General features: G+C 33.3%; 1 protein-coding gene across 1 annotated transcript; it reads right to left on the bottom strand.

Moving 5' to 3' along the window:
- Nucleotides 1-1,363: 1,363 nt before the first annotated feature.
- Nucleotides 1,364-18,348, bottom strand: asun (integrator complex subunit 13 asun). The gene is made up of 12 exons (XM_074138803.1): nucleotides 17,947-18,348; nucleotides 17,795-17,869; nucleotides 17,095-17,256; nucleotides 16,023-16,147; nucleotides 15,837-15,921; nucleotides 14,374-14,584; nucleotides 13,315-13,468; nucleotides 9,848-10,064; nucleotides 8,929-9,084; nucleotides 8,687-8,838; nucleotides 4,716-4,886; nucleotides 1,364-2,819 (listed from the first exon to the last, which is right to left on the bottom strand). Exons 1-12 carry the CDS (start codon nucleotides 18,199-18,201, stop codon nucleotides 2,561-2,563), a joined length of 2,022 nt encoding a protein of 673 aa, XP_073994904.1. The 5' UTR covers nucleotides 18,202-18,348; the 3' UTR covers nucleotides 1,364-2,560.
- Between the last annotated feature and the right edge of the window lie 448 nt (nucleotides 18,349-18,796).

Here is an 18,796-nt window from a genome sequence, read left to right as displayed (position 1 = left end):
TAAGGCTAAAGCAGATCGCGAAATTTTGAAAAATGTAAGTCATACATAACAAGTATTTATTTTTTATGTTTATTTATTTATTTATGAGTATTTTCATAAATACTCATAAATGCAGCACACGTGCGTTTGAGTTTGTTTACAATTATTTAAATTATTCAATTTGTGTAATCGATATAACTTAGTGCAGCTGCCTATAGTATTAAGGTCTCGGGCCAGCTTGGAGGATATTCGTCGTCTTGCAGGCGGGATTTAAGAGCCAATGAATCTAGGAAATAAGAAGAGGTGTGGAAGAGTGAGGGTTAAATTGGGCGTGACGTAGGAGTGAAGGGAATAGGGTCTAAAAATAGTAGTGAGTAAAAGGCGTGGCTTAAAGCCACGTCGAATCCGATGATTAGTCGATAAGAAAAGGTTAGGGTGGGAGTAAGGGGCGTGACTCAGGGCTTCGTCGAATTCGATTATTGGCTGGTAAGCAAAGGATGGGGATGGCCGCCATTTTGTATTTTAGGTGCCCCACAGTCTCATATAATTAATCAATTCTTTATTAGTTTTGGAACATTTTCCATACAAAGAGTTGGCATAATTAACAAATACGAAAAATAAACAACAAGTGAAAATCAGGTACCATGAAAAAATAATTATTTGTTTCATTAGGAGTTAAAATTCCTATAAACTGAATGTACCTAAAATAATGAGTTATTTTAAAAGCCGACATTATAAAATAATATAAAATTATTAAATTTTGCTAAATCAATTACAAACTTATTTGTAATTTCTTTCTAATAAATACAATTTGTAGCAAGGGAGTTTCATCTATACACATATTTACAGAGACAGAATTACAAGATCTTATCTTTACATCTTAGAATAAAGAAAGTTTCTATTCTACAATATGAACACAAACTGAAAGCAGTAGAAACAAGAAAAAATAAAATAAGATTCTCTCATGCACTTTCTTTTTAATAGAAAAAGAACACCCTTTGCAAAAGACACAGTTTTATTCATGAAAGAAAACTTAATAAATACATATAACGTTCTTCAAAAATAATGAACTACTCAAAAAATTAGATAAATATCAGAGCAATAAAAATAAATCTGTTCTCTTTGAGGGTGCGCAGGTGAAAATCATTTATAATCAATAATTCTTTTAATTTATCAATGTAACTTAAATTTGGATCTATATAACATTTCTTTCTTGGTAACTCTAAAAATAGTCATATTACAAGAAAATATGAGCTGCATTCAATTATTAATACTATATAATTTCAGAATTAAAAGGATAAATTTCACCTTTAGAAAATATTCTGCAATTATTTATAGTGACACAATCTTTACTGGCGAACAATTCGTCCCATTTCTCGTCTACTAAAACTGAATGCCGGAGTTTGGAAACCAAAATAAATTTATTATTATTTTTTGGATTATTTTCTGAATTAGTAAATGTATGTCATTAAATGAAAAATTTATTGGCGAGGTATACACTGCGTTATGTTAATTTTACTGCTATTGTTATTCTATTCAGTACCTCTTCTTTAAACGTAGGATCTTTTTTGAGCGTTTCACTTATTTTATAGTGTATTTGCTTATATTGTGAGAGGAGTGCGAAGAATGTAAGAGAGAAAATGAAAAAAGAATGTATATCAGAGGTTAACCACAGTTTTGGTAGAATTCTTTTTATTTTCAAGGTGGCAAGATGCGACCTTTCACCTGATTAGTTAATATATTTAGAGCCTCGCGGCATTATAATTGGACACGTTTAATCTAGAAAGTTTCAGAAGGCAGAAGAAGCATTCTCTCTATAAAAGTAAATCTAGCACGAATTTTTGTTTTTTAATGCTGTTTATAAACATTTATTGCAAAGAACTTTTTGTTTGTAATACTAATTTGTATCAGCTTTTAGTCACCGCAAACTATTTATATTTAGGATTGAAGTAGTGAAAATTCGGTCAAATTAAAAAACAGCAACTCCGTCATATCACAAACATTTGGACAAATTTCTTATCATCTTTAGGGCCTGGATATTACAAGTAAACATCGCAGCAATTGGAATATTGCAAGCAAAGGAATAAAAATACGATATCTTACTAAAAAAATTATAAGGAATGATATCAATGAAAACTTAACCACCTCACGTATCCACTAGGTTCTAACGATTGTAACTGATATCATTTCTTATAGTTTATTAGTAAGATGTCGCATTTTTATTCCTGGCGTTCAATATTCTAATTGTTGTGTTGTTTATCTGTAATATTCAGACCCTGAAGAAGACAATAAATTTGTCGATACGTTGGCGAAGTTAGTAATACTATTGACTTTTTAATTTACTATTGATTGATTGACACAAGACGTTCTAGTATTTTTATTTCATTCAACTTATTTTGATCTTCAAATGCTTCTCAACAATTGATTATATATATATATATATATATATATATATATATAAGTGTGTGTGTGTGTGTGTATTGGGAACAATGTATGTACACCTCACCTGTACGCGTTTAATCCTCTACGTCTCCCAACATATCTCGTAAAAGTTATTAACTGAAAATATCAACGAAAAAAATCAAGAAAATTCTGTATCTTTTCTTGGTTTGGAAAATGATTTTGTTCTATTTAAATTTGCATATAATTTAAATTTTACATTGCCATTTGTTGTCATTGTTGCATTCGATAAACCAGTAAATTCTGGCCTAATTTTCTTAGAACCAAATTTAGCTAACCATAATTCTAGCACTGTTTTACGTATTACGGGTGCCGCAGCATCTGGAGACAATGGAGAGTCTGTAGTTGCTCTAATAACACTTGCACGTTCAGAACTCAATCTGCAAACAATAAAAATCATAGAGGAAAGGGATTAGCTATGTGGTTAGCGTAAAATGGATTCCAACGCGGAGATCCCTTGTTAGAATCCAGCTGCTGGCCCTTAGATTTTCTGTCCTAAGGAGCTTTTTACAGCTCACTGCCCGGTGATGCACAGTGATGACTGTTACAAAAGAAACTGTTCGGTGGCCGGCAGTGAACTGGAAAAAGATCCGGGCGCCAAGCCAAGACAGATGTTGACGCGCCTTAAATTAAAATTTAAAAGAAAAAATCTGATGTGAAACACTCCCATGACTAACTTCTACTGTATTTAATAAATTTACTTTACATGAAAAAAAAATATAGGGTTAGAGAGTACACTTGGTTTTCCCTTCCCGAAAAGAGAAATGGATTAGCTTTCCTGACAGGACGGTATCCCAGCTTAAAAAGCCTGAACACCTTGAAGAGTAACACAAAGGGTCCTGCAGTTGTAATTGATGTGTGTTACTATTTTGGTTTAGTTTATACCCACAGATAAACTCATAGATTAAATTAGCACTTCTTCAGGGATCTTGGCGTTTATGTGGGTACACCAGTCTAACGATCATGAACAATGACACAACCACCTGAAAAATTCACACAATAAAAACAAGACCTGCGGAGGTAGTTGATATGTGCAACTAACTGGGTTTAGGAGAGCACTGGCAAACTAAGACTCAACATACAAACATTACAAGTAAACATTTACACTTTACAGGCATCCACATTCTATCACAACATAACACTTTTGGCAGCTAGATTCGGTTGCAGTGACAACCTATACTTACAATTTATTACAGGATACCTAATTGTTTATAACTGCATTATATTACATACATATAATGTAATATATGTCTTTAGGCCTCAAACTTGAAACTTGTTTGCAAATTATAACCACAGTTTAAAGTAAATTATCATAATTTCCATACCTCTTCTAACATACCATTTAAAATTAAATGAACATTAAGTGAAATGATGTAAATATGTGTAAAATAAATAGTAAATCAGATTTCTCGGAAAAAGTTTAAAATAAAAGTGGAGCTTAAGTTTGCCAAAACTTGATTCAAGGGAACTTACATAAACAGTGAATATCAAAACTCGAATATCTTCAAGGCTGCATCATTTCTTAATAAAGGATAGTATAAAAAGACAAATTCTGTAAAAACGTTTTTTGTCTGTCAGCAAAATATCTCAAACAAAAGTCTACAGGAGGAAGTGTACTAGTCATTTACTAAGGAGTTTTAAGCGTCCCTGCTGCTAACTTAACCATATAAACCACATATACCAACGCATTCTTACAATGCTCATGGGGCCTGGAGAGAAAGTAGATGCATCATTTCGTCTACATTCTAAGAACAAACATAAGCACATATAAAAACTTCAGCTGATCTTTTAGAGCACACTATACTTGCTTTGATATCTTTAAATTAAATGAAACTCAACTTATCTGCAGGAAATCAAAAGCTTGATTTTTTTTGTTAACATCCTACAAACCAAGGACGCGTTTAGTGATTTTTCTGCCCTAATTTTTACGATACTTCGAAAATGGCTGCAATGATAATTTGTAATCTTACATAAACTAAAAACTAGGTTAATTTTTTTGTTAACCCAAGAAAACTGATACCAGAGGGTTCTTGAGATTTGTAACGTTTAAACTGTTCTTTTTTTTTGAATAGTTACTTGTGGTTTATTGTTTATTTTAAGGAAGTAAATTAAAATGAACTGCTAAAAGGAAATTCTAAGCAGAAATATAACCATGTTTAAGGTGAAAATCTATTTGAAATAATTTGAACTTACATTTTTAAGAGAAAGTACAAATTACTCATTTGATTTGATAAACTAAATCTTAACGAATAAAAAAAGTAGTTATAATTACTTACTGGTCTAACTCTCTTAAAGCTTGGTCCAATTCAACTTTATCGCCATCTGAAGACAGATCTCTAGATCTCACTTCTAATAAACAATTTAGGATATTAATATGTTTATCGGTGATGCAATGTGCACGCAAAAATGCTTCCAACTCCGTCCACATCTGCTTGTACTGTTCTTCTCTAAAATAATATTATTCAGATAAAAATATTTATTTGCAGAAATACTACAGTTTTCAAGAAAATTGACCAAATAAAAATATTTAAAATTTATCGTAAAATTTTCTTGCCAGTTTTAATCTTTATTCTGAATAATCATTTACGGTCCTAACTCTAATTCATAATTAAGTATTAAATGAATTGATACATTTTCGAGTTTGAAGGAAATAACTCAACTGCACCATTTTACTGATTTTTCTCTCTCTCACTTTCACTCTCTCTCTCTCTCTCTCTCAACATGCTATTGATAATTCTTGCACGGAAATCTGAAACTTTTTTTATACAAACTTTGTACACTGTACTTTCTCTGAACTCTATCCCTTAGTTTAACACTCGGATCAAACTTGAACTCAAGTAAAAACAAAACTTTCGTAGATTTGAACTTTCATAGCATGCCTGTTTTAATTAAATAAAACTTAAGACATTATCAAACCGAACTTAATTAAATAAATAATTATTTAAGTGTCATAGTTAAATTTTAACTGTAAAAATATAAGATTTATCTTATCATTTAAATGAATATGATTTTTTTTTGTAAATGCTTCTAAACAATATAAGCTAGCGGTGACATTATTATTTTCTTAAAAAAAATGTTTATTTTCAAATGTTAAAGTAATATACTTTAAAGATTGGTTTCTTTCTTTACACCTTAACATAAGTATAACAAGTTTTATAATAGGTTGTGTTTCCATTAAACCAAGTAAAGAAAATTATTACATTTTAAACTTATTAAATCATTATTTAAATTATTTAATATCGAATTTTTGTGATTCTCGTATCATAGTCGGAGGTGATTGGAATACAAGATTTAAAAACAGAGAAAGACAGAATTCAACCACTCCATCAAATACACTCTTTAAAGTTATTCCGTACTCCTTTACTATGCAGGTTAATGAGGGCAAGCCTGGCTCTCAACTATGTGCCACAGACTTGGGGGCCCGTAAAAGTCATCTTTATTCCTAAGCCTGGGATGAGAACTCGTACCCAGGATAAGGAATTTATCATCATCTTTTATGTTGAAGGTATTAGAAAAACTGATTGACATGAATATAAAGGAGGTAGCTCTAAAGTTACGGCCTCTGCATGCTAAACAACATGACAGACAGGCAAATCTTGCGAGACAGCCCTCCAATGTCTGGTCAAGGAACAGCTTCTGTATATTGCAAGGAGACAGCAGTAGACGTGTTACTGGATATTGAGGGTGCGTACAGCAACATTACCTACAGCTCAATTGCCTTGGCGATGGAAAAACATGTTATAGATTCCACAGTCACTAAGTCACAAGGATGATTGGTAACATGATATCGCCAAGGGAAATCACTGGAATTAACGACTGTTAGGGGTACCCTCAGGGGGGAGTCTTATCTCCGATCCAGTGGTGTATGTTTGCGGACGGCATACTTGAGATGCTAGACCTTTGAGAGTTATCGGTCCTGGGCTACGTAGTTAATACTTCTGTGGTGGTAAGGGGCAGGCACGAGACAATCGTTGCTGAGCTATGCAGGAAGCACTCAAGATTATACGAGATAATTGGTGTAGAAGGTTAGATCTTACTGTGAACCCTTCTAAGACTACGAGTACATTGGTTTCTTTACTAGGAGGAGGGATACAAAAGTCTTCGATTTTTTAAAAACTCTGGTTGCGTCGGGTAAGGTTAAGTATCTGGGCGTTGTCCTAGACACCAGACTCACTTGGAAAGCACATTTAGGTAAAGTTACACTAAAGGCTAAACAGGCACTTTGTGTTATTACTAGAACCTGCGAGAAGGCATGGGTCTTCACCCAAATGATTCACTGACTCTATACATGAACAGTCATTTCTATTATCACATACGGTGCGGTGGTGTGGTAGAGGATGGCTGAACAATAGTCGGCCATCAAGGCTCTACAGAGTACACAGACTGGCCTGCCTGTTGATTACGGAGGCCTTTGGTTAGGTGCTTCTACTGCCACGCTGGAGGTACCGCCGGTGTTGCCTCCGCTTCAGTACGTTATACAGGCGGATGCAAGGGCCTCCTTGCTAGACCTAGACTGGCGAGGTACATTAATGACAGGTACATTAGTTCTTTCAATGGTGATATGAGTGTAACAGGTAAGGTCGACCCTGGGCCGGTTATTGTCATGTTTAGGGACAGTATTTGTCCTAGACACAGTTTTGGAGCTCCATTCAGGTGATCCTCACATCGAGAACAGAATGGAGGGTAAACTGGACAGAAGAATGCTGGAAGGGACACATGTAGTTTACGAATGCCTCCAAGATGGCCTGTGGAGTGGGGATGGAGTGTATGGGTTAAATCTGAGATACTCATTGAGATATCTCGGGAGATACTCCACTGTCTTCCAGCCCGAAACCTTAGCAATCAAAACCTGAACTGAGGAAAACCTGCGAATGGATTTTAGACATAAGGAGATTTGCATCTCTTTGGATAGCCAAGCTGAAAGCCCATCTTCCTTCAGAACTATTGTATCTTTTCTTTGGTTTGGGAATGTAAAACACAATAAAGTTCGGCTGGAATGGGTGTCAGGTCATATAGGGATTAAGGGGAATGAAACAGCCGACCAACTGACCAGAAATGGAGCTAACACTCTATTCATTGGCCCCGAACCTGTAATAGGTATCACCAAGGGTGTAGTTCGTATGGCTCTCAGAGTCTGGATCTGGAGAGAACATGAAAAGAACAGGGTGACTTGTCCAGGGGTCAAACACTGCACGACCATGATATCTTGGCTGAGCAGACAAAGAGCCAAAAAGGTGGGGCTTATTAGCTTGGAACCGTTGTGCAGATTGTATCAGGAAAAGGAGGAATCGGCCTCTCACTTGTTGTTCGATTGCGTGGTTGAGCTATTAAACCTTTGGCTCTTTGAGACCAAAGGAGATAGTAGCGCAAAAAGAACTAGTAGGGAAAGTCCTCAACCTCCTTAGTAGGGGAGGTTTCGTCTACTAGATCCAGATAGGGAAGGCACAATAAGCCTCTTTTGGCTGCGGTGACTTGAGGCATATCCCGTCCCACTAGTTTTAATATTTAAACTTTATTCCATACAAAACACACATGATACTAGCTGAGCTAGCCTCAACAAAATATATAAATAAATAAATAAAAACACAAACATATCAGCATGTTGCATACTCTTCACTGTCTTAAGTTTTTTTTTTTTTTTAAGGTTTAACTAATTTACTCATTTGTTTTAAGATTAGAACCACATATTATCAATATTTTTCCAAAAATAATTATTTCCTAGTAAAAATGTAATAAGAATAATTCCGTGCTTTCTGCTTAAATTCGCGCGCCCCCCCGGATAAAATGGAAACACTAATTTTTCTAAAACAATACACACGCTTCAAACAAACACTTAATACTAGATTTAATTATTTTTCAAAAATGTTTACGGTACATTAACATTTTGAATAACACCCATACACCCATGTAACCTTCCTCACTCAATCGAAATCTCTTCACCAAACTGATTAATCTACCTCTAATGACGGAGGAAAGTCCGAATCCAGTCAGGGATACAATATATACGCGTGCTACCACGATAAAATCAAAAATATTAACAAGCACTGCGGACCTAACCACATTTTTAATATTTTTATTCGTTTCTTTATATATATTTATATATAAAATAATAATAAAGAAAAATCTGTAAGTAATATGCGTAGTAAAAGAAAATGTATATTGATCCTTCAAAATAATAATTATTATATTTTGAGTTCTTTCAAATTATTACAGCACTTATAAACTGCAACGCGTGAACGTAACTTACCTTTTAGGGCCTTTGCTTCTTTGCCCATTTGATGTCAGTGGTTCGTGTTTGGCTTCGTTTCCGACTAAAGAATATATACATTGTTTGCATTGAATTACATCAGATTCCCTGAGCTCGGGTTGAAGCATTAAAGTCAAAATAGGTTCCAAATACTAAATTTGAAAAAAAATATCATTTCTTAAAAATTCTGCTGCTTTTATTAAAATATTTCAAAATAAAATTATGTATACTTAAAAGAGAACCTGTTTGTAGTTAAATATTGTGGTAGAAGATATAGTCATGGGCCAAAATTTCGTGTGTCGTTCTAATCTAGCCTTGGTTCGTTTGAACGTCGTTCCCTGAACTTTTCCAGACTTTAAAGGATACAATTTGTTTTGTTGCATGAACGTTCCAAAATCCTAATTAGAAACAAACTAATTTTATCCGTAGTACTTTTAAATTTCTAGTCTGAAGGTTTGTTTGTATGTGTTAAATTATTTTAAAGACTACATTCGCCACTTAAAGGATTTTCCAGAAAAATTAATTTTCAAGAAGGTTCTCTTGGCTAAATATCTCATAGAATTAAAAGGAGTGCTTTAATCCTAAATTAAAAGAAACAATAACCGTGATAGTTACAGACTTACAAAGCAACTTATGAGAAGTCTCTTCGATTCATGAGGCCTGTACTAGCATGAAGCATGGACTTCTTTTCATAGGATCATCAAGTGTGCAGATATGAGCACTTACATAAAAAACAGACAAGTTAGAAACCATAATTTTCTTAGCATGTGAGCGTAGTTGCTTGGTATGGCTGATAAACAACTTACCACCACCTTGATAGCTCAGGATCTCCCGTAAGTTCTACGAGTATTTCTCACCGCAGATTATTATTTCATGCAAAAATAGATGATTATGATTGTAAATTCTGTTCATTTATTTCTTTGAGGTTGCATTAAAATATGAGAAACTCAAGTTTAATCACCCCTACCACTGTAAATTCCAGTAAAAGTAACAGAAATTTTCTCTAAATTTCGTTTCTAACCTTCTAGTTAAGATTTCTGAGTCAACAAATTATCGAAATAAAGTTTTTAATAGCAAAACTGCTGATTGTAAAATAAATGTTTTTAAAGTGACTATACTGCTAAAAACTAACAGAACTTTTCAAATTAAATAATATCTTACGGTTATTCTATAATCGGTTACTCTACCACCGGCACCCTCACTGATTGACGGCGGGTCTTCAAGAGGCGATCGCCCAATTGTTAAACTATGCATGTAAATCTGACCAGCTCGTGCAGCAAGGAGATGAGATAGGGCTTTGGCCCCGCCACGCCTTGAGACTTCTAACATCACTGATCGACCTCCAAGAAGAAAGTTGATCAGACATAAGGATGGTCGACTATAAAAAAAAAATAAAAATAAAAACTGTTGAAAATGGGTGTTTTAAGAATATAAATCCTAATATAATATGTTTTTTGCTTAATTATGATTGGTTTTAAATTTTCACTACACTCATCACTGCATCACTCACAAACAATTAATCGACTTGGTGTAGGCAAGTATTTTCAATAGTAGAAGCCATGTTACACTAACTTGATGAACAAGATTCTGGGCGATGGATGAAATTCGTAAAACCGTCAATATTAAGCAAACAAGCATGTTAAACTACCTTATTCATCAGAGCTGTACATAAGGTTTGTTAAAGAATTTGATTTCCAGTTATCAAGCTTCAGTGACACAATTGCAATACACTCAAACCTGTTTTTGTGCGGTGGATAGAGACCGAATAAAAGAAAACGCATAAAAAAAATTGCATAAAACTTCACGAGTAGCTATAAGAAATAGTTTTCGAAACAATATTAAAAAAAAAAAAATCTCACTTATAAAATAACTCATAATAGCAATTGATTTTTTAAACGAAATCAAGACACGAGGCTTGGCAGCTCTTCGAATCTCGCAAAACCTTTTGGAGCCTGATTTAGAAAAAACACATGCGAACATTGTTAAATATTTTAATTATATATGTATTTATTTTATACATACAAAACTGCAGATGTCCTTTAATGTTTATTTGCGATCAATGCATTTTTGCATTGCTACCCAAAAATTCAATCGCAATATTGTATTGCACATTTTATTCGTTGACATTGAAATTATTGTCAGTTCAATAATTAAATTATGAGATCGCACAAAAAGAAACGCACAAATAAAAAATCGCATAAAAAAGGACCGCATAAAAACAGGTTTGAGTGTAAATGTTTTTAAGAGTCTGAAGTTTTATTAAAATTTAGAAGACATATTCTGATAACAACTCTCAGAAGATGAATTAAATTTGATACCGATCAAAATTATCCAGCAACGGAATCCAACCAATATTTTTGTTATTATTAACAGTCTTGCGATAAGTGAATAGTATAATTACTTTCTCTTAGTATAAGTTACTAAGTTATTTAGTATAAGTTATTTTTTTCTACTATAATAACCTCATAGATTAGATTACAATAGCAGGCGGGATCAATGACATTAATGAACGACATACTCGAGGAAATGTCTTTATTGTTAGATGTTCTACAAGGAAGATGCATAAATAAATTACGTGCTGAGCAATTGATCAAAAGAACAATTATGCATTTGAAAATCTCAGAGAAAACAGCGGGACATACGAAAGGAAGGTTAAAATTGTAAATGCCGATTATTGGAATATAGAAAAAGCTGTAATTCCTTGGAAAGAAGCTGAAGATAAGTTATCGGACTTTTACAGGATATTTAGTCATGAGAGCTCTGTTAATGACTTCCGCTATTATATTGAAAACAAGAAATAACGCAAATTATTTTATACCCAATGTTATTCAAAAAGCCAAAAATATAATTAACACAATTTCTGTAAGTTCTGCTGAGGCTGAGAGGGAATTTTCGGTAATGAATACAATTTATTCGGATAAAAGAAAGTTGTTTTTTTTTGTTTAGAATGTCTGTTCGTATATAGAGCCAGCGGATCATTTTGGGGCCTCCCGCAGGTTCTAGTAACACCACAAAGAGCCTGTTTTGCCTTTAGTGTAACTTTATCTAGATGTGCTTTCCAAGTGAGTCTGGTGTCAAAGACAACGCCCAGATACTTAACCTCACCCGACGCAACCAGAGTTTTCTCAAAAAATAGAAGGTTTGTTGCTCTCTGTGTCCCTTCTCCTGGTAAAACGGACCAGAGTAGTCTTAGAAGGGTTCATATTAAGATCTACCATTTGACACCAATTTCCTACAATCTTGAGTGCTTCCTGCATGAGCTCAGCAACGATTGTCTCGTGCCTGCTCCTTACCACCACAGAAATATCATCTGCGTAGCCCAGAACCGAGCCCCCACGAAGCATCTCAAGTAAGTCGTCTGCAACCATGCACTACAGGACCGGAGATAAGACTCCCTCTGAGGGTACCCCTAACAGTCGTTAAGTCCAGCGATTCCCCAAAAAGACTTTTTTATTCTCCTTGGCGAGAGCATATTACCAATTCTCCTTGTGGCTGTGGTATCTATACCATGCCTTTCCATCGCCAAGGCAACTGAATAGGTAGTGTTGCTGTACGCACCTTCAATATCTAGTAACACGCCTCTGCTGCCTCCTTTCAATATTCAGAAGCCTCCAGTTCCTTGACCAGACAATGGAGGGCTGTTTCGCAAGATTTATCTCTCTAGTAGGTATGTTGATTTTCATGCCGGGGCCGTAGCTTTAGAGCTACCTCTTTTATATTCATGTCAACCAGTCTTTCAAACACCTTCAACATGAACGATGATAAGACTAATTGGTCGAAATTTCTTAGCCTGGGTATGAGTTCTCTTCCCAGGCTTAGGAATAAAGATGACTTTTCAGACCCCCAAGTCCGTGGCACACAGTTGAGAGCCAGGCTTGCCTTCATTAATCTGCATAGTGAAGGAGTAATATCTTTTATTAAGCTCAAAACTTTTCATATTAATTTCTCTTTATTTCATATATAAGAGGTGTGTTTATTTATACATATAGTAAGGTCCGGCATTTAAATTACGTTGAATGCAGAAACATTATCTGAACCTCCCTAACATTTGTCGCAGTAAAATTAGTGTTCCATCTAACAAGTTATTTACATGAGACGATAAGTTATACCGCGTGGAAAGTATTAACACAGTCTCAATAATAGAGAATAGAACTAAGAATGAAATTTTGCAACGGTAAGATGTACCATTTGTGTTAATTCAAAATATTACAATTTTTGACTAATAATAAAAAGTGCAAAAATGAATTCAATTTCCTCCAAGACTGAATCATGAATTTGAAGAACACCATTTGGAATATGTAACTATATGTAAAGAGCTCTTAATAAGCTGGCCCATAATTAATTTGCAAATATTTAAACAAAAAAAATCTATTATTACTTAAAAAATATGATTATTGAGATCAGTTCATAAGCAGACAGGATAAAAAACACTCCAATCTTACAATAGCAATATTAAAATAATATTATTATTGCCAATAACATAAGCCCCGAAGATGACTTAGTCCTAGGTCGTAGCTCGAAAAAAAAAGAAGACTGAAATTGACATTATACTAATGTATGTTATTTGCGAATACGCAACCTAATGCGTGCATAATAATAACAAATAATAAGTAGAAAATGAACTTTACCTATTTATATCAACTGGTGTAATTCTATGAACAGAGGAACATATGCACGTTTCATTGCATGTAACACCTCGAGGTGTACACCATTTTAATGTAATAGTTGAGTAATCAAAACCTTCTTTGTGAGTCATTAAACTTCCAATCTCTACTCCACAACCTGAAAATTTAAATATTTGTTTACTATATTCCAGGATGATTATTCTTTTTACAAAGGAAAGTCAGATCCAGTTATTATATACACATAAAAACATAATTTGTAATCTTAGTAAACAAAAAAAAACTATACAAAATATAAATACATAAGGCATATACAATATATAAAATACACACACACACAAATATATATATATATGCATAGTACATATAAATATTAAAGCATTTTGTTTTAGATTGTAGAGACAATAACTTATACAGTTTCTCAAATACATTTGTTGAATAATCTAAAAACTTTAAATTTAATACTGCTTTAAATATTGGACAATATTATACTCCTATAATATATGCATTGAATCATATCGGTACAACCTATAAGCAACATAATTATAACATTTAAACACATGCTGCATTTATGAGTATTTAAAAAAATAAATAAATTCAGAACTTAACATAGCACAACTTGTTGCAACCTTAACTAACTGGGTGACTCTTGCTATTTCTGTTTACCAACTATACAAACCTGTAGGCAAACATGCCGTAGTACCTGCTTTCTTGCCACAACAGAATGATTACATATTATTAGGTGTGCCGTTTACTAATTAAAAATTGTAATAGAAAACTAATTAGCGGGAAAATTATCTTTTTAACTTTCAAAGTCAAAAAAATAAAATCATTCTGAGGAGCAGATTTATATATTTAAGATGTTTCTACAGTGCACACAATATTTAGAGGAATATAGCTTAGCTACGTCAAAAATTGATTCAGAGATAAGACTCTTTGGCTGCGGTGCCATAGGGTATAGGCCACGTCCCGCTATTTAATCCTAATCTTAATTTTATTCAAAGATGGTCAAAATTAAATTTAAATTCTAATGAATTTCTATAAATACAAAATAAACCACATTACCTCTAAAGAGAGCATCATGCGCTTCTGCGGGATGGTAAATTTCAACATCATAATTTGCTGAGGAACTTGCATTTTGTTCCTCTTTCATCGGTATTCCTGTCACAGTAGTACTCGACAGATTGTAATGCGTTAAAATCAAACTAGATAACTTGTTAGCTAAACCTCCAGAAGCTTTCACGTGATAGGTTTCCGATTCCAGAATATTAGAGACCTGACCATGTAAGGCAAGTAAATCATTAAAACTTATCTCTTTGTTAAAATAAGTTTGATTTTAAAAATGTAACTTAACCAAATATATTAAATGTAAGGACGGTTCGCAATACTCCAGAAATTTTAATTAGAAAAAAGATTCACCTAGAGGATTTTAGGGGTTTTACAGTCATTAAACAAGTTACTCGCGCTCGAACACACAAACCAAACATCCAATTTTACTTCTTACACCTGCTTTTGCAGAGAAATGTTCTTTTTTGAGAGTTCCGTGAAACAATTGAAATTGGCAAGGCAGGAAGCTGTTTATCTGGCGCACAGAGATTGCAAGCTTCTGTCACTGGACTAACTATCTTTGCTAATGAACATTCGGTCGTCGTATACACGTAGAAATAATAATGACAGTAATAATAATATTGGACTATGATCTCTCCCCCACTACACTACCCCAATATTATGTATCCATTTCTGTAATCGCAAAATAGGAACATATTTGGCGGTAGACAAGCTGATAGACTTATCCATGCTGACAAGTCAAGTTGAATGATGATGGTGAAAACACTTTATTGAGTAATAACAATAAAGGCGCTGACCAAATTTGTAGAAATGAGCAAAAACAGCTTTCTTATCTATAACCAGACCACCCAATATTATAGTTTAGAAAGTCAGAACAACGATTAATCCAAACAAATATGAGTCAATTGAGCATACCAATAAGTCATAGTCAACAATAGTACAAAATGCTACATATTTAATTGACTGGCATCTAAGTAGTTATGTAGGATTTATGCCAAGAGAATCGATGATAAACTCAATGTAACCCGACAATTTTGTGTATCATACCTTTTGCCCAACCAAAGACACCATAAGCAGAATACGGACGGTCACAGTATAGCCCTCTACATTTCCTTGTAAAAATAACTTCCTTGTAATACAAATCTCCTTGTAAATAAATTTAATCTAGTCCTACTTTTATTTTTTATTGCTTGTTTAGGATAATTTGTTACATATTGAAATTTGGTAACGAGAATCAATGCGGAATTCGTACTTTACACAAAATAACTATATCGGCATATCTTGAAAAGGCCTTCAATTTGCCGTTGTACACTTCCCCGTGGCCAGCTAAACGTTTTTTCTTTTATAAATCATTTTTTATATCATTAATTAAAGAATTTCTAAGCAAAGTTCTTTGTAAACAACATTTTACCCGAAAATTAATAAGACAAAACTCATACAACAAACTTGTTGGGTCTCACTTTGTGTTTAGGAAGGTTTTCCATGGTGCAACCGTTAGAATGAACATTTATAATAACAAGTTCACAAGCATCGACTGGTATCAACCTGGAAAATTTTTTTTATTAATTTACAGATTAAACTAATTTGTGAGAAAAATAATATGAAAGTATAAAATCATTTACTAATTGAAATATTTATAACATTACAAGTCAGAAGCGACGGCTATTTTGTTTCCACGAATTATATCTTGCTGCAAACGGTCTTCTATTATTTTACTGATATCATTACTTATAAATGATGTGATACAAATAACTCTGCATCTGTTCACCACCTAAATGTGACAATATGTGGCGTCAGCAAAATGTATGATGCAATTAAATAAGCATAAGCACTTTAAGTATTAAGCAATAAAATGGCAAAAAAAAGTTTCTAAACAATCAAACCTTAAATTGTGAAAGTTTTTTTTTGTTTTTTTAGTAACTGCAAGCAAAAAAAAAAGTTTTAAAAAAAAAACCTTTGTTGAGGCTTTAAGTTTGGAAACTGAGGTGTCCTTCATTAGTATCTTTTTGGTTGGGAGTCGTTTACGTTATAACCGCTCCAAATAATGCGATTTCAGTTTGTAAACATAATGTAAATAGATCAAAACTTAAAGCGGAAAATAAAGATTTTTTCAAAAATCTTTCTCCACGTAACTGATCTCTAAACTCTTAGAGTTAACGACACAACGTCTACGAAAACTAAAAGCTCCAAAAGAATATTTCAACCTAATATAGCTAAACTTTAACTGCTGTTTTGCTAGCATATCCAAAGAATAGCCCAAAATCTGACTTCTAGGCCAAATTTTATAAGAACTGAAAAAATCTCATTTGGTGCCAAATAAATTCCAACATGAAAACTTCTCACGCTATGAGGCAGCTTCTAAACTGTTATATTGGTACATAAATCACTGTTCATCATAAGAGCTTATCTTACTGCAATTCTTCCAATTCTAGACCACTGCGGCTGTTTTTATAAATCTAAATCTAGACATTCAGAGAAAATTGGTTAATTTTCCATAGTTTCCAGACGGGATTGCAGCTCAATGGGAAGATGCATTCTAAAATCATTCTGCAGGAATTTTTCGATTCCATAATGTGGTGAACAATTAGGCACAGTCAAATCAGAAACTGGGACAATTAGCATACTTATCTTCTTTCGCAAACGACTTTCACACGACCTAACGTTACAATTAGCGTGAATCAATCAGTAATGTAACAAGAAGTGCCGTAAAAAATATACCTGTATGGTATTCTCATTCAGAGAGGTTCTTTTTTCATGTTGTTGTTCAGAGCATTCACACATTGCTTGGACTGCAGAAATAAGTCCGGGAAAAATAGAGAACTTACTATTATCTTGAGTTGCAGCAGGTGGCACTCCTATTTGGGCAAGGCCATTCAAAAGCTAAAAAAAATGATAGAATTATATGGTAAAAATTAATCTCCTTAAATAAAAAAAAAAGAGAAGAAATTATAAATTAATGAAAAGGGCCAATCTTAACAATTATAACTTGAAGTTACTAGACTATACTACTAGTCAATATAGAGAATGTCAAAGTTGGTTGTTTTTGAACGTTACGCTTTTTCGATCAACCTTTATAAAACTGTCCCACCGGACAGTTTTAATATCAATCAACAAGATAACAAAAAATGAAATAAAGGTACATTAACTGTGGACTAACAAACATGTCTTGTCCTTATTTAAAATTGTGGGGATAGTAGGAATTACTTGTGGATTTGTAGACGAAATTCCTCTTTAAATCTTTTTACTAAACGTCTTGGATTACTAAGGCTCAGTGTTTTGATGTAATAAAATAGGTAGGTTCGCAAACAATTAATAGTGATCTCAATTAATTTTCATATTTTCTAATAAGTACGCGCTAAAATTAGAATAGTATACAGTGAGACTGTTCGAAGTTTATTATTAATGTAAAAAAACTCACATGACCAACATTCTGTTGAGATTGGTTCCATGTATTTAAACTATGTGCTGCGATATCACTGGCTATAAAACGTATCTGAAAAATACCGTATAATAAGATAAAAGAAACAAAGCGCTTATTTTAAATAAAGATACATAAACTCGAAGACTTACGAGCTTTCCATTTGGAAATAGATCCCACACAATCCGACAATATTCAGTCGCTGATTCCACACAACACGTCCATAAGGATTTATGAATTGGTGCCAGTGGTATAAACCCAGTTCCTCTTATTTTTGACAAATCAAATTCTACAATACTTTCACAACTAGTACGGAAATAAGGAGTATGGTCCAACAAAAATACGGTTTTATGATTAAAAGGGTGCATTGTCGCCAAAACATTTGGCGGAGGTGCTGGAGTTGTCATCTTGTTTGTAAGAAACTGAAAAAATTATGGAGAGAACAACCAATTTATGCAGAAAAATGCCCTTTATGATTCTTCATATCTTTGGTCTAATTTGTTAAATTTGCAATGGTTTTGTGATAACTACTCAATAGCACACGTAACAATATCTATTACCAAGTAAAAATGATGGCGGGACATTAGAATCTCTCAATTTCAGTGTTGCCACAGAAATGTACACTCCAATAATTGTTTTAATTGCTTTATCTTAAATCTTTTCTTTGTGAGAAAACCTAACTGCTCTTAGATAATATTTGTTTATTTTCTTTAGTCAAATTAAAAATAATTGTAAATTTTAAGGGGGGCCACCACTGTAATTAACATGGTAGGTACAAATTCTGAACTTGGCAATATAGTTTCGTTCTCAAAATAAGCGATTAAAAATTCATTAAGAATAAATATTTAAGTTTATAATAATCTAAGTTAGATAATTAATAGGCCATCACCTCTGTGACTATAACAGAGGTAAATGTAATAAATACAAAATAAATAAATAAAACAAATATTTAAGTTTATAATAATACACAGGGCTTTAGTAACCACCCCTGAGTACTTTCGA

This window comes from Rhodnius prolixus, unplaced genomic scaffold, assembly GCF_049639745.1.
Source record: "Rhodnius prolixus isolate KJV_2025 unplaced genomic scaffold, Rpr scaffold_11, whole genome shotgun sequence".
Taxonomy (NCBI): domain Eukaryota; kingdom Metazoa; phylum Arthropoda; class Insecta; order Hemiptera; family Reduviidae; genus Rhodnius; species Rhodnius prolixus.
The sequence above is the reverse complement of the archived record's forward strand: the minus strand, read 5'-3'. Positions and strand labels throughout refer to the sequence as shown.